Raw genomic sequence first — 15290 nt, forward strand, 5'->3', positions numbered from 1 at the left:
TAACAGAGGTGAGCGCACACCAACTTCTGCAAGGAAGCACAGCTTTTAAAAACTGATGAGGTCTTTGAAGTCCAAGCAATTTATATTTTTATGGGTAGATTGGTGAAGGGTTAGAGCCTATGTTGCCTTTCGTGGTCTTTGTCCCTGTTTGGGAAATATGCTCTCTCATCTGGCAAATACTCTCTACTTCAAGAAAAAAAAAAAAAATGAATAGCTTAAACATTTGGAGATTTCAACAGAACAGGAATACATAGGACACCCATTCCATTAACAACTGACAAAAGGTAGTATATGGCAAAATCCCAGAACTGCCAACAGAAGAATCAAAAAGCTCACTCAAAAACTAGAAAATTACATTTTTATTCCACTGCTTTCCAATCGCCCCTGAGCACTTTGTAGCTCCAAAATGCTGGAAAAAAAAAATTCAATTATTCTCTATGGTGATGGGTTGCATCTTCACTCCAAGGTCACCTACAGCTCAAAAAAAAAAAGAAGTTCTGGAGCTTTTTTTGTACCTCAAATTGGACAGATTGGTATGCTTTTGTAGATTTTATTTGAACAGAATGCATTGAAGCGTACATTTTTTAAGCTTTTTGTGCTGGTTAAGAGCCAGTACCCCAACAACCAATGACCCATCCCTGTTAGCAGCAGGGATAAGTCATCAGATATCAAACAACAGTGCCCCCCCCCCCAAAATATTATATTAAGCCCTTCAGTCTGTTATAGGTTTCTAAGGAGAACCCCATACCAAAAAACTGGCGTGGGGTCCCCCTTAAAATCTATACTAGACCCTTATCTGAACTTGCAACCCAGTAGGCCAGGAACGCATGGGTTGGGGGTCCCGCATTTTTTTTGGCACGGGGTCCCCTTCAGAATCGGGGAGGGGCAACACTTTTTTTTTTTTTTTTTAAAAAGCTGGCTCGTTTACATTCTGCTGTCAGTAGGGAATCCCTACAGCAGGGATAACTCGTTGTTAAGGAGCCGGCGTGTGCCACTGTCCTAACAACCAAAGACTCTGGATAGGAAGCCAGAGGGTGCCGCCTCCTTAAACATCAAAGCTCAAAGATGCTCTAGAAACACAAGCAAAACCGCTCAAAAAACACATAAAAATTTGCGACAATACTACTCTCAGGTGTGAATGCAGTCTTAAGGAGAACATCTGTGAGTTTGACACAATATCAAGTGCTATTGTAACTGAAGTATGCTCCTAATTTAGCTTTTTATGCTTTCAGATTTCATTCAGAATGTGTTACCTGGGATGATCATCATGTTTGGAAATTGAATCAATTACAATGACAGAGTCTGTATTTGGGCCTAAAAAGAGAAAAGAAGAGAAAAGTAATATTGGCACATAACAGTTAAAAATGTTTGACTTTATTTTTCCCCTATTGAACTTTCTCACACTCATGAATGCAGAACTACTTGTCTCGCTTTATAAGTACAGCCTGGAATGTATTTGTTTGCAGACTGCCTTTTCTACAGGTAACTCTGCTGTAATTATATTGTTAAAAGGAGAAGTTCTTCATCACCAGTTTGCCAAAAAAAAAAAAAAAAGCAGTAAAAGTATTTTTCTGACCTTTACACTGCTCCTGGCTGGGATGACTCTGTTGACTATGTAGCTGATGCCTACTCAAGTCTCTCTTTTCACAGGTAGGTTTGAAATGCGTAGCATCATTTAACAGGGGTGTGCATTTCTGATCTGATGAAGTTATACCAAAGGAAGGCTGGCGTAAAGTTTCCACGTCCAAAGCAGAAGGCTCTAAAGAGCTCAGACTAGAAGTGATAGGTGCAGCAGAAACACTGCTAGAACTTAAGCATCGGGATCTGTAAACACAAAACAAACATACTCTTCAGTGCCATTTCCATAGAGGCATGGTCTCTTCAACTGAGAAATACAAGCAAAGCTAATACTCACACACAGTTACTTACACTTGGAAAGGACGAAAAGACACAGGCTTTGTAGGGAAAAAACTTCTTCCTGTTACTGCTTGCAGTAACTGTCTATAGAGTTCTCTCTCATCTTCCCGTACGGTCTGAATAAGTTAAAGAGAAAGAGTAATTAAATCCAAAAGGCAGCAGAGGAATACAACATTGCAGCATGCCCACTTTATATTGCCTTGAGGAAGGAGCCCTGAGTAACATTGCATTTTAAAACTTGCATAACTCTTAAATAAAATTTTTAAGTGGATATCAAGTCAAAAACTTTAAAATTTTTGACAGTGTGGAAGGATCAGGTCACAATAGTTTCATCAGACAGGAAGTTAAAATCGGTTTCATGGATAGAAAACAGAAAAATCTGAAACCCTACACTAGCTGAAACCCTGCTCACTTCCTGTCTGGTTAAACATCAGTAGAACAAAAAGTGAGGATAAATTTCTATAATGGAGTTCCAGGAACCTCTGAGAGCGAGCGGGAGCGAGAAAGCCTGCGAACGAAAAAAGAGGGCGAGAAAGCACGCGAGCGAAAAAAGAGGGCGAGAAAGCGCGAGCGAAAAAAGAGGGCGAGAAAGCGCGAGCGAAAAAAAGCGAGCGAGGGTGAGAAAAAGAGCGAGGGCGAGAGAGACCAAAAAAAAAAAGTTTGTGCTGGCCATACAGCTTGATTCGTGAAAAGTGATACCAATACTAATAGGCTATAATTGTTACTACATGATACTCAAAAGATTAAATATTCTTTGTACAATAAACTCAAAACACAGCCACCGCAAGCCTAAAATACCATTCATTACACACACCGTGACACCCAAGGAGGGACATCAGGCATGAGTTGACCACTTGCCCTTCCTGACCAGGCTATTTTTTGCGATACGGCGCTGCGCCACAATCCAAATCCTGTAACTTTTGGAGAAGAGGACTGGAAACGGCAACTGGTTCCTCCTCCATTAATAATGAGTAGGGGCGATGGGGGACAATCTACTTGTGACCAAGGTGGTCCAAGCTGGCAAGTTTTACAGAAAGCAGAGAATTTCTCTCTCATCACATATGAAAAGTAGGAAGGTACCCCAAAAGTAGCAGAGATACCAGATAGGTTAAAGGAGTCAGACCAAATGTGGATTATATTGACTGCCCCCATTCACCACAGGAAAAGATTGTGTGGTCCTTTAATATATGCTACACCCTGCAGTCCCACAAGGTGGGCACTGCTGCACCCTGCAGTCCCACCAGCAATCATGCTTGCTGTCACCTTTAGTCCCATAAGGCACTACTAGTAATGCAACCTGTAGGCCCACTGAATCACCAGAGAAGAGTACCAGCAGGGCCTACTCTAGGGCTCTTACCAGTCTGCCAAAGAACCCCTAGGAGGTTCACAGATTCGACTTCTTGGTTATGGATCATTGCCCTGGACCTGTATGGCAGTGAATCCAGAAAATCTGCTAATCCCAGTTGGAACCATTGAGAAACTAGCTATTTTGACATACAGAAGACTGCACAGACATGACCACCATTTAAATGGGCAACAAAAAAACTTCTAGCCTAGCTAGAAGGCATTATGTCTAAGAGTTTCCTGTCTTTTTTTTGCCAGTGTCCAACCGCCTGAAGGTGGCAGCATAATCCTATCGTCTAAATACATGATAAACAACCCATGGTCATAATACAGGATTACACAAAACAGAGGTTGCTATGCACACAAGACTAGAAACTTACTAGAAACTAGAAACTTACTTCTTCTACTGTACTAAGTTGTCGTCTTTGCATCTTCTTTGGGCTCCGACGACTAGCTGCATTCCACGGGTTTGAACATGTAGCATTCTTAATAGGAAAGGACTTCTCAAAAGCTGAGCCAAAAGGGTGATTTGTGTTTCCAGCAACTGAATTTGTGGCTCCACTGCACAACAAAAAATAAATAAAATCGGTTTACAAATTGTATACTTACACCCTGGGTGGCAGCAGATAAATTAATGCATAGGCACATATTTCTAAAGCAGTGAATATGATAGTAAACAATTACAACTTTGACATGTGTTCGTAAAATCCCTCATGAACATGCAAATCAGTGCATAAATTTGTTAGACATGCATTTCTTTTGAATTTTTTGTTGCTATCCTGTCTCTCAGTGTTGCAATACACATACCATTCGATTTTTAGGCTGATCATTTCTTTGTGAGTGGGCAAACATTCAAAATATATTATATATATATATATATATATAAAAATATATAAAACACATTTTTTTTACTATTTTGGGCCACGGGGTTTCGTTTGAATATGCAAAAAATAAATAATCAGGAGTTATCCATTACCATTTACGACCAAACCAAAGGCCAATTTGTCCTGAAAAAAAACCTAGATTCACAAAAAGTAGTTGTGATAAGTACGGTTTTACTAACACAAATCACAGTCGCAAAATTGTGCTTAGCCATTAACATTTGTTTTACTCTTAGGCAGGAAGGGGCTAAAACTGACTGAAATGATGTGAAACAATTTAAATACCGTATTTGCCGGCGTATAAGACGACTGGGCGTATAAGACGACCCCCTACTTTTCCTGTTAAAATATAGGGTTTGAGCTATACTCGCCGTATAAGACTACCCCCCTTCCAACGCACACCAAATAAAAATGAAAAAAACATCAGATTTGATTTCAATATGGTATGGTATTTCAGTATGGTATTCCAATGATGGGGCACTACTCCTCCCACTGACACTAATGGTGCCCCATCAGTAGTGTCAGTGTGTGAGGAATAGTGCCCCATCATTAGTGTCAGTGGGGGAGGAATAGCGCCCCATCATTGGCGTCAGTGGGGGAGGAATAGCGCCCCATCATTGGCGTCAGTGGGGGAGGAATAGCGCCCCATCATTGGCGTCAGTGGGGGAGGAATAGCGCCCCATCATTGGCGTCAGTGGGGGAGGAATAGCGCCCCATCATTGGCGTCAGTGGGGGAGGAATAGCGCCCCATCATTGGCGTCAGTGGGGGAGGAATAGCGCCCCATCATTGGCGTCAGTGGGGGAGGAATAGCGCCCCATCATTGGCGTCAGTGGGGGAGGAATAGCGCCCCATCATTGGCGTCAGTGGGGGAGGAATAGCGCCCCATCATTGGCGTCAGTGGGGGAGGAATAGCGCCCCATCATTGGCGTCAGTGGGGGAGGAATAGCGCCCCATCATTGGCGTCAGTGGGGGAGGAATAGCGCCCCATCATTGGCGTCAGTGGGGGAGGAATAGCGCCCCATCATTGGCGTCAGTGGGGGAGGAATAGCGCCCCATCATTGGCGTCAGTGGGGGAGGAATAGCGCCCCATCATTGGCGTCAGTGGGGGAGGAATAGCGCCCCATCATTGGCGTCAGTGGGGGAGGAATAGCGCCCCATCATTGGCGTCAGTGGGGGAGGAATAGCGCCCCATCATTGGCGTCAGTGGGGGAGGAATAGCGCCCCATCATTGGCGTCAGTGGGGGAGGAATAGCGCCCCATCATTGGCGTCAGTGGGGGAGGAATAGCGCCCCATCATTGGCGTCAGTGGGGGAGGAATAGCGCCCCATCATTGGCGTCAGTGGGGGAGGAATAGCGCCCCATCATTGGCGTCAGTGGGGGAGGAATAGCGCCCCATCATTGGCGTCAGTGGGGGAGGAATAGCGCCCCATCATTGGCGTCAGTGGGGGAGGAATAGCGCCCCATCATTGGCGTCAGTGGGGGAGGAATAGCGCCCCATCATTGGCGTCAGTGGGGGAGGAATAGCGCCCCATCATTGGCGTCAGTGGGGGAGGAATAGCGCCCCATCATTGGCGTCAGTGGGGGAGGAATAGCGCCCCATCATTGGCGTCAGTGGGGGAGGAATAGCGCCCCATCATTGGCGTCAGTGGGGGAGGAATAGCGCCCCATCATTGGCGTCAGTGGGGGAGGAATAGCGCCCCATCATTGGCGTCAGTGGGGGAGGAATAGCGCCCCATCATTGGCGTCAGTGGGGGAGGAATAGCGCCCCATCATTGGCGTCAGTGGGGGAGGAATAGCGCCCCATCATTGGCGTCAGTGGGGGAGGAATAGCGCCCCATCATTGGCGTCAGTGGGGGAGGAATAGCGCCCCATCATTGGCGTCAGTGGGGGAGGAATAGCGCCCCATCATTGGCGTCAGTGGGGGAGGAATAGCGCCCCATCATTGGCGTCAGTGGGGGAGGAATAGCGCCCCATCATTGGCGTCAGTGGGGGAGGAATAGCGCCCCATCATTGGCGTCAGTGGGGGAGGAATAGCGCCCCATCATTGGCGTCAGTGGGGGAGGAATAGCGCCCCATCATTGGCGTCAGTGGGGGAGGAATAGTGCCCCATCATTGGCGTCAGTGGGGGAGGAATAGTGCCCCATCATTGGCGTCAGTGGGGGAGGAATAGTGCCCCATCGTTGGCGTCAGTGGGGGAGGAATAGTGCCCCATCGTTGGCGTCAGTGGGGGAGGAATAGTGCCCCATCGTTGGCGTCAGTGGGGGAGGAATAGTGCCCCATCGTTGGCGTCAGTGGGGGAGGAATAGTGCCCCATCGTTGGCGTCAGTGGGGGAGGAATAGTGCCCCATCGTTGGTGTCAGTGTGGAGGAGGAATAGTGCCCCATCGTTGGTGTCAGTGTGGAGGAGGAATAGTGCCCCATCGTTAGTGTCAGTGGGGGAGAGGAGCGGCTGCTCCTTCTTTCAGTTCGGCAGCTTGATTTTCACGGGGCCGTTCGGCTCTGCCTCCGCGCCGGTGATTGGTCGCCTGTGTGCGCTGGCGCCCAATCACCGGTAAGGAGGCGGAGCCGAGCGACCGAACTGAAAGAAGGAGCAGCCGCGCTTCCTGGACCGGATCATCGTGGGACCGGGACCGGAGCCAGGTAAGGTACAGCAGCCCCTCTGCCCACCCCTGTACTTAGTGTCCGTTGGAGGACACCGCCCCTGGAAAAAGTGCCGCCCTGATACACCGGCTCGCCGTATACCGGCGTACGAGACGACCCCCGACTTTTCAGAAGATTTTCAGGGGTTGAAAAGTCGTCTTATACGCCGGCAAATACGGTATTCAAAATTGCTGTGCAAATGCCTGAAGCCTTTGCAATGCCATCTCAAACAATTGCACAATGTACTATGCTTATTGTCTGATCGTAAGCGCCATCTAGTGGTCAGAATGCGATATTTTACGTATTCTAAACTACTGCAATATGGCCACTAGAAGAAGCTGATGATCATAAACATAAGCATTTTAAAAGACAATTAGGCAATAATAAACATATTAGACACAGCATGGTCAGTATTTGTGACATTTTTATAAATAGACCCCAGAGACTAAGAAGAAGAGTAACAAATATAATAGCAACATCAGAACAAAATCAGTGAAGGTCCCTGTATTCCTCTCATGACAGTTTTCATTTAAGATAAGGTACATCACATACATAATTTATTTATATATATATATATATATATATATATATATATATATATATATATATATATATATATATATATATAGTACCTAGACATGTATAGAATAAACCTCATCGGCTATAAAATCCCAAGAATTATTCTCCAGGTATTTCTGAATTGCAAATAAAGTGTGGGATAACCCATACCTTAATGTTCGTGTTTCTTCATGGGCAGTCTTTGCTGGTCTTTGCTTCTGAGAGAACACAAACGGTGTTGGAAAAATAGAAGAATGTCCATTGCCATTTTGTTTGGCTCTAAGGAAATCAACAGATGGAGCCGATGTTGTATTGTTAATAGACATCGCCTTCTTCTCTGCTTTTAATGTTTCTAAGGGTGCATAAAACAAATAGGTGTTAGATTACGTTAGTTAAAATTCTACATGTGACTTTAATCACTGGGTTTCCTATTAAAGGATAGTTCATTACAATGGACAGGCACATGTGAACTTATCCTTTAAGTTCACCTATGGAACAAGTAACATGTTCCCATAGCCAATAATAAACAAGCATAAAAGTGAGCGCTAAAATTGAGCCACTGTACACCAAAAAGGTACCAACAACCTCCAAAGACCAAATAGAATTGTATTCATTATATATGTTCCCATAGCTGCAGCTGTGGCTGCCCCCCCCCCCCCACCTCTGACAGATAGTACATGGAAACTACACCTTGTACGATTGGTCAGATTTGAAAACAGTGCGACCACATGGCCGTGTCACTCATTCACAGTGTTCTATGAATGCCTACAAGTCTTAGCGGCTGTCAACTTGTAGTTTTGAATTATCTTACACAGCACTCTGGAGCGCCATGGTAGTTCACTGAAGCTTCCAGTCAGTATATGTACTTGCTTGTACATCCCGTACAGCAAGCAAATATCCTGACAGGTGTGCAGGAGAACTGCATGGCATCAGCAATCTACTGATCGCTGGTGTAATACTTTACAAGCTTTTTTACCTGCAAAAAAATGTGCAATTATTTTTGTCCAAAAGGTGAACTTATCCTTTAAAGTGAGCCTGACATAAAAGATATCTAAAAAAAAAAAAAAAAAAAAAGAAGAAGGTAACAATACTTTGCTAAATACAGGCTGTACAAAGTCCCGACTTGCCTCAAGGTCACGATTAATATAATGTAACGCGGTCAGATTTTTAGAAATATATGAAAGACAGCTTTGTTAAAGAAGACCTCAAATACAGTACTAGCATAGCATGTCAACACCATGAAATAAAAAGAAAGTATTTTACCAGAGTGGAAGATGTGTTTATGAAGAGACTTAAAAATAGGTCTTTCAAATCGCCTAGGATGCATAGGAGTGTACTGAAAAAGAAAAGAAGTCTTTAAAATAAACTAAACATGTTTTCATGTTGGCCTTTTTTTTCCCTCCCATAATATATTTTTATTTGGTTTTACAAATATAGTTACAGCAACACAAAAAACAAAAATAGGACAGTGAACAGTTATACAATATCACAGTATAGGTGTTGCGGTAATGTTTAAGAGAAAAAAGGAATATTAAATAATTCCTAACAGTTCTGCTAGTTCCATGAAATAATCATTTTAGAGTATGCAAAAAAAGGTTAAACATAATATCTTAGGTTACAGTTCTGAACCAGTCGGACCAGGGTTTCCGAGCTTTGTCAAATTTAGTAATTCTATGGTTTAGGTAAGAAAGATTTTTCATAGATGAAGGGGTCTAGACTAGCCCAATGACTTTTTACAGAAGGGACCAAGTCTTTTTTCCAGTGTCTAGTAATGGTAAGTCTTAATGCTAGAAGAAGAATATGTGTCACTAAGAGTCAATAATGGATTGGATATGTATCTATATTTATATTCAAAATGGCTAGGGTAGGATCTGGTTGTTTTAATAGCCCAGTCATTTCCAATATTATGTGGAAAACTTTACACCAACAGCTTCTATTTTTACATGTCCATAATATATGTAATAGAGTACCAATCTGACCGCAGTTTCTCCAGCATTGAGGACTATGTTGTTCTGAGAATTTGGCCATTTGGTAAGGAGTTAGATACCAGCTTGTGGAAATTTTGTGCATTAGCTCCCAAAGGTTAACATATCTAGTAGCTGAAAAAACATTCCCACTGCTCATTAGAGATTTCAGTCTCTAAGTTTTTGTTCCCCACTTGATTAAAGGGAGTAGTCTCATTAAATTCTGATTTACATTGTAGACGGTTATAGAATAGGGTTATACCACCTGATTTAGGAGTAGCGGAGCTATAGAACTGTAAAGATACTTTGGGTATATATATTCTTTTTACTGGATGTTGCGATAGGCAACGACTGATGTGTGTATAGGTTGCTTTTTCAGAAGGGAGGAGGTTAAATGCTTTCATAAGGAATTAAAAAACTGTTATGTTGTTTTTAACACAAATATCTTGTATTGTGCGTATGCCATTATGTTTTCAATTCGAGATATCTATGCTATTATGTTGGTCTTATTAACAAGAATAGTCTGGGGAAAAAAAAAGACATTTCTGATTATACACTTAGGTTTGATATTAAAACAGGGATACAATCGTGAGGGCATCTTGGTAACGAAACTGTTAATTGCTATGGAGCACGCAAAATGGTTAATTATATTAAAGTGTAACTAAACCCACAACAGTAAAATCAGTCTGTATATGCAATAAAGCATGCTTGTTATACTCACTGAGGAACCTAAGGGGTTAATCCTCTGCATTGTGTAAAAAGGCTGTTTGGACCTGTCTTCTCTGCCCACCTCTTGTTCAAATGTCCACCTGATAAGACAGACCGAACCCGTAGTCGCATGCACATGCTCAGTTTGGTGTGTATTGCTAGAGAAGTTTTTTTTTTTTCTTCCTTGGGAAAGTGCATGTGATCAGCACAGGGCCAATCAGCACAGTCCAGACAGATGACAGCGGTTTTGCATCCTCCTAGAGGAGAAAGTAAACCACTCCTACAAGCTTCAACCAGTGCTCTGCTGAAGTCACAAGACTTCTCTAACAGCTGATGAAAAAAAAAAGGTATTTACCGTATTTTTCGCCGTATAAGACGCACTTTTTCTTCCCCAAAACTGGGGGGGAAATGTCAGTGCGTCTTATAAGGCGAATATGGAGCGGCCGGTCCGGTATTTCCACCGCGGCCGTGTCAGAATACCGGGCCGGTCGCTCAGCTCTGCAGCGGGACCTTACCTGTTCCTCTATCCAGCGGCGTGCTGTCTTCCCGGCTTCTGTAGTGTGGGCACTGGGCATGACAGCCGGGTGCCCAGTGCGCATGCGCGAGAAGCGGTGCGCTTTGTGAATGGTAAGGCGGTACCTGGGACACATGACAGATCCCAGAAGCCGCCGGAACAATCACAAGGCGCAAGTGCTTCTCGCTCATGCGCACTGGGCACCCGGCTGTCATGTCGAGCGCCATTACAGAAGCCGGGAAGACAGCGTGCGGCTGGATCGAGGAACAGGTAAGATCGGGTACCTGTCAAATTCAGGTACCAGCTCCCCACCTCCCCAAAGGTCAGCAGTCATCTGTACTGTCCGCAGTCTCTGGTCATCCCTGTGCTGTCCGCAGTCTCTGGTCATCCCTGTGCTGTCCGCAGTCTCTGGTCATCCACTGTACTATGTCTGCAGTCCATTAGTTCAGAATTTTTTTTTCCTGTTTTCTGCCTCTAAAACCTAGGTGCGTCTTATGGGCAGGTGCGTCTTATATGGCGAAAAATACGGTAGCAGTTTATATTTACTAAAATCATTGCATATCCATGTTGTGTGTACTGTGGAAGATCAGATATAGTGAATGCAGGGTCCTGGGTTTAGTAACACTTTAAAGTGTTACTAAACCCACAACATTAAAATCAGTCTGTATATGCAGTAAAGCATGCTTGTTATACTCACTGTGGAACCTAAGGGGTTAATGCTCTGCATTGTGTAAAAAAGCCGTTTGATTCTGTCTTCTCTGTTCCTCCCCTTCTACTGTCCCCAATCCATCTACTGATAGTACAGAGCCCTAGGAGGCACTCTAGCAATACACACCAAAATGAGCATGTGCAGAGGTTTTTTTTGGGAGGATGTATGTTATCAGCACAGGGCCAATCAGCACTGTCCAGACAGCGGGTCAGTGGTCATGCAGCCTCATAGGCCTGAGAATGAAAACCACTCCTACAAGCTTTATTGAGTGCTCGGCCGAACACCGATAGAACACAGGACTGCTATATACTGCTGATGAGAAAAAAAAGGTATTTAGCAATTTATATTTACTAACATAATTGCATTTCCATGTTCTGTGTATTGTGGGAGACCAGATATAGTGAATGCAGGGTCCTGGGTTTAATAACACTTTAAAAGGAGATATTTTAAAATAAGATTTACCAATATTACAGGAGTTAATAACATGTTATTATACTTGGGAAAGGAAGATAAAAACTGACTAGTAAAACACAGGTATTTAAATTGCCCTCACACTTGACCATTTTCAGACACATGCCTTCTTAATGGAAGCGCGTGTTAAACATAATCCAATGCAAGCCATTTTGCACTGTAGGTCAAGGTACATAATACTATGCTTTAAAAACTATTTTCATTGACCTATTGTCTTATACTTCTATCGATCTCAAAGGAAATCCATATGTGTAAATCTGACCTTAGTTGCCAAAATGGAAGCGCTTCTAGCTTGCAACTATAATCCCTGGGTTTAAATCTCACCTGTGGTAATGACACTAGAATGTGAGAACCTCAGGGGGACAGGTATTTGGGGGAATACATTTAAGTATTCTGTCAAGTACTATGCAATAGGTTGGTCTCATATACATATTGGAAAGAAACTGAAGTGTTCAAACCTCATAGTTGTATGAAGAGAAAGAATCATGTGTGGAGTCTTTAAAATGTGCTTTACACTCCGAGTTATGTTCACTCTCCCAGATCATTTCTTTCATTTCTTCATCTACAACGAAATCAGAAAAACATTTATTTATTTATTTTTAAAACAACCCAAAACTATAAAGATGGCATACCTTTGAACAAAACTCATTTTATTGATACTTAAAGCAGATCAAGTGCCCATATTGTTTGTTTTCTCCATTTTGGAGTAGGGAAGAGATATTATGGAATTAACCTGCTTAAAATTCTTCAGCCCTCCAGGAGCTTTTGCCATAATGCACATTTAGATACAGCTAATCTTGGAGTAATTGCATGTGCCTTGGATGATATGTACTTCATTGAATACTAAATTATCTATGTATACAACTATGTGCACTACCCCCTTGTTGATCTGTTGGCGGCACTTCCATCTCGGTCTAGTCTTCTTCTAAGTTCGGAGTCATCAATGATTTTGATTGGCTGGGATGACATAAATCCCACAAATGCACATGAAAGTTACTTGTTCCAGCACACAATCACGCGTAAGCTATAAATCACCCCATAGAGTCCCTTCTGTCATAAAAAGCCTACCTGTCACCAGAACAAAAAAAGTAAAATCCCCCTAGTAGGGATGCAGAAAAAAAACCTGACAGAAGTTCTGCTCCCTTACACCACTAAAAGGAATTGATATCATCATCACTGTGCACTACCTAATCCAACTAACAGAACAACTAAGTCCTGTTTCACACCAAATGCGGCTTTGAAATCACAATTTCAAATCCGCTGGTCAGTTCAATTTCATGTGCGGCTAGCCGATGCCTCTGCAACTTCATGCACAGATGTCAATGCAAGTCGCACATAAAATGGGCAAAAATAGTTTTCAAAATTGGTGCAAGTTGAAGTAGCACAGATTTGAACATTTCCATAGGCTCAAACAGGGTGTGACTTATGAGATTTTGAACCGTCAAAATCGCATTGGTGTGAACAGAGGCTTGGGCAATTCTTTTCAAGATTTCAAAATGCTCTGCTAAAATGACAAATCGCACTACCCAAATTTCAGATTCATTCATTTTAAATGGCACCTAAAACGCAGTGCAGTTCTTCAAAATCGTGCTGAAATCACAGCAGTGCGCTTCATGCAAAGCTTGTCACTCAAAACGATTCGCAATTCAAAAACGCCCAAGTGTGAATGGAGCCCAAGCTACAAAATAAAGTACAACCCAATAACTTGGTTAATAGCGGGCCACCAGCTGTTTGACAGCTTATGGTTAATGGAGTTTGAATGAGCTGGCCAGCATCCTCCCAGACCCCGAAACATTTGAAAACAGATATATAGATGAGAACAGACTTTCTAGCTTAATGGAAACCGTGACACTAAAGACTTTTTTCCAGTTTTGCAAAGAGTGGAGAGGGATTAGAACACCTGTCAAGTTTTATTGCCATTTGTGCTCCCATTAGGGAGATTCACCCTCTCCAATTGTCCATTATCATCAAAAGTGAAGGTAAAAGAAAATCCCAAATTTTGGAACAGTATTTCCCACAGAGCTTTATTTTAGTGGTATTTGATTGCCATTGGTTTTTTTTTATTTTTTTGCACTGCAAATGGAAAAAGACTGACATTTTGTCAATAAGAAAAACAATATTTTTTGCTATAAAATACATTCAATAAAAATGTTAACAATCTAAATGTCTTCATAAAATGTCCAATTATATTCTGCTATTTTGTAAAAAAAAAAAAAAAATCCCAATAAGCTTATGCTGATTGGTTTGCGCAAAATTTATAGTCTACAAACTATGGTATATATACTGGAATTTTTTTTCTTTTATACTAGTAATGGCAGCAGGCAGCAGCTTATAGTGGGACTGCAATATTGCAGCAGACAGTCTGACACTGACACTTTGTGGGAACCAGTTACATGAATACAGTAAACAGTGCTAAAAATATACACACTGTCACTGTATTGACACTGGCTGGGGAGGAGTTAAAAGGATACATACAGTCAAAGCTCTTTTGGCTGTACTTCTGTGGATCACAGGAGTGCAGTTCATTCTGCACTCCTGCGACCGGTTTTCAGCGGATAGCTGACGTCACTCAACCGGTCCAGGCTGGGGAAAGTTCCCGCCTTTAGAGTCAGGGATCACTCGAGTCTGCAGCAGCACCTGGCTCAACCTCTGAGCAAGCCGCTGAGAGCCCAAGCCAGCTGCTCCCTCCCTCTCCACAGACCAGCGCTCCAGCAGAAAGAGGGGGGGGGGGTGTGGAAATCAGAGCAGATGGCAGTGACTGGCAGTCACCGCTCTATGCTCAGAGCAGCTGTGAGAACACAACAATCATGTGATCACTGCGTTCTCACACTTAGAGCTGGCGGGAGACAGATTTAAACATCAAGGACAATCAAAGTGTTAACTGTGTGCTTACCAGTGTTTTTGTGTACTGTGTTAGGTCTTTTTACTATGGAAATCTGCTAGATTTTATTCCCTGCAGGAACAGAAAATCTAGCAGATATCTGCTGACAGAACACAGCTCTGCCTTGTTTACATAGGCAGATGTGTTTTGTAAGTGTCCTTGGCGATCAACGGGTGCCAGCACTCATCCATTGGCCAGCACCTGTTGATTGGCTTCTGCTGTGTCCAATCACAGCAGAAGCAGCACTCCGGCAGCCGCCCCCTACGGCGGACATTCAAAATCACATCCACCCTGTAGCAGTAAATCTGCTATAGGGAGGAGGTCAAGCGGTTAGGAGATTCCAATAGCCAAAAAACGACATGGCATAGCTGACTTTCTAGAAATACAAGTTGCTTGTTTTTGGTTTTATTACTTATGTACTAATATAACTGGCCTGGAACAAGTCAAGAGTGAAGTCAAAAGCTCCTGATCAGCGTACACACACATCAAAACTTCAGTGCTAAAAAGGAAGATATTGAAAATGGATAAAAACCAGGCAAATATGTTCAGAAGTGGTGTTCACATTGACACTCCACATTCACTCATGTTGCTTTACCTCAGAGCAGTGACCAGATAGGACAGAGCTTCAGATAAGCTGGCAGTGTGACATTTAGGGAAGGGTACGCAACCTTTTGAAGAACAAGGGCCTGTTAAGTGATTGGTA

The 15290-nt window shown here is 43.1% G+C and overlaps 1 protein-coding gene across 2 annotated transcripts in view; it reads right to left on the reverse strand.

The window, feature by feature from the left end:
• The window catches only part of SENP1 (SUMO specific peptidase 1), a 67237-nt gene that overhangs the window by 33949 nt on the left and 17998 nt on the right, over nucleotides 1-15290 (reverse strand). For both annotated transcript variants that reach the window (XM_089652032.1, XM_089652033.1), the window contains exons 3-9: nucleotides 12165-12268; nucleotides 8604-8676; nucleotides 7512-7692; nucleotides 3660-3822; nucleotides 1930-2033; nucleotides 1577-1824; nucleotides 1254-1314 (exon numbers count right to left, since the gene is read on the reverse strand). In XM_089652032.1, coding sequence (XP_089508158.1) covers nucleotides 1254-1314; nucleotides 1577-1824; nucleotides 1930-2033; nucleotides 3660-3822; nucleotides 7512-7692; nucleotides 8604-8676; nucleotides 12165-12268 — 934 coding nt within the window. The remainder of the gene's footprint in view (nucleotides 1-1253; nucleotides 1315-1576; nucleotides 1825-1929; nucleotides 2034-3659; nucleotides 3823-7511; nucleotides 7693-8603; nucleotides 8677-12164; nucleotides 12269-15290) is intronic.

This window comes from Staurois parvus, unplaced genomic scaffold, assembly GCF_062004578.1.
Source record: "Staurois parvus isolate SC_StPar_1 unplaced genomic scaffold, SC_StPar_1.0 ptg000669l, whole genome shotgun sequence".
Classification (NCBI taxonomy): Eukaryota; Metazoa; Chordata; class Amphibia; order Anura; family Ranidae; genus Staurois; species Staurois parvus.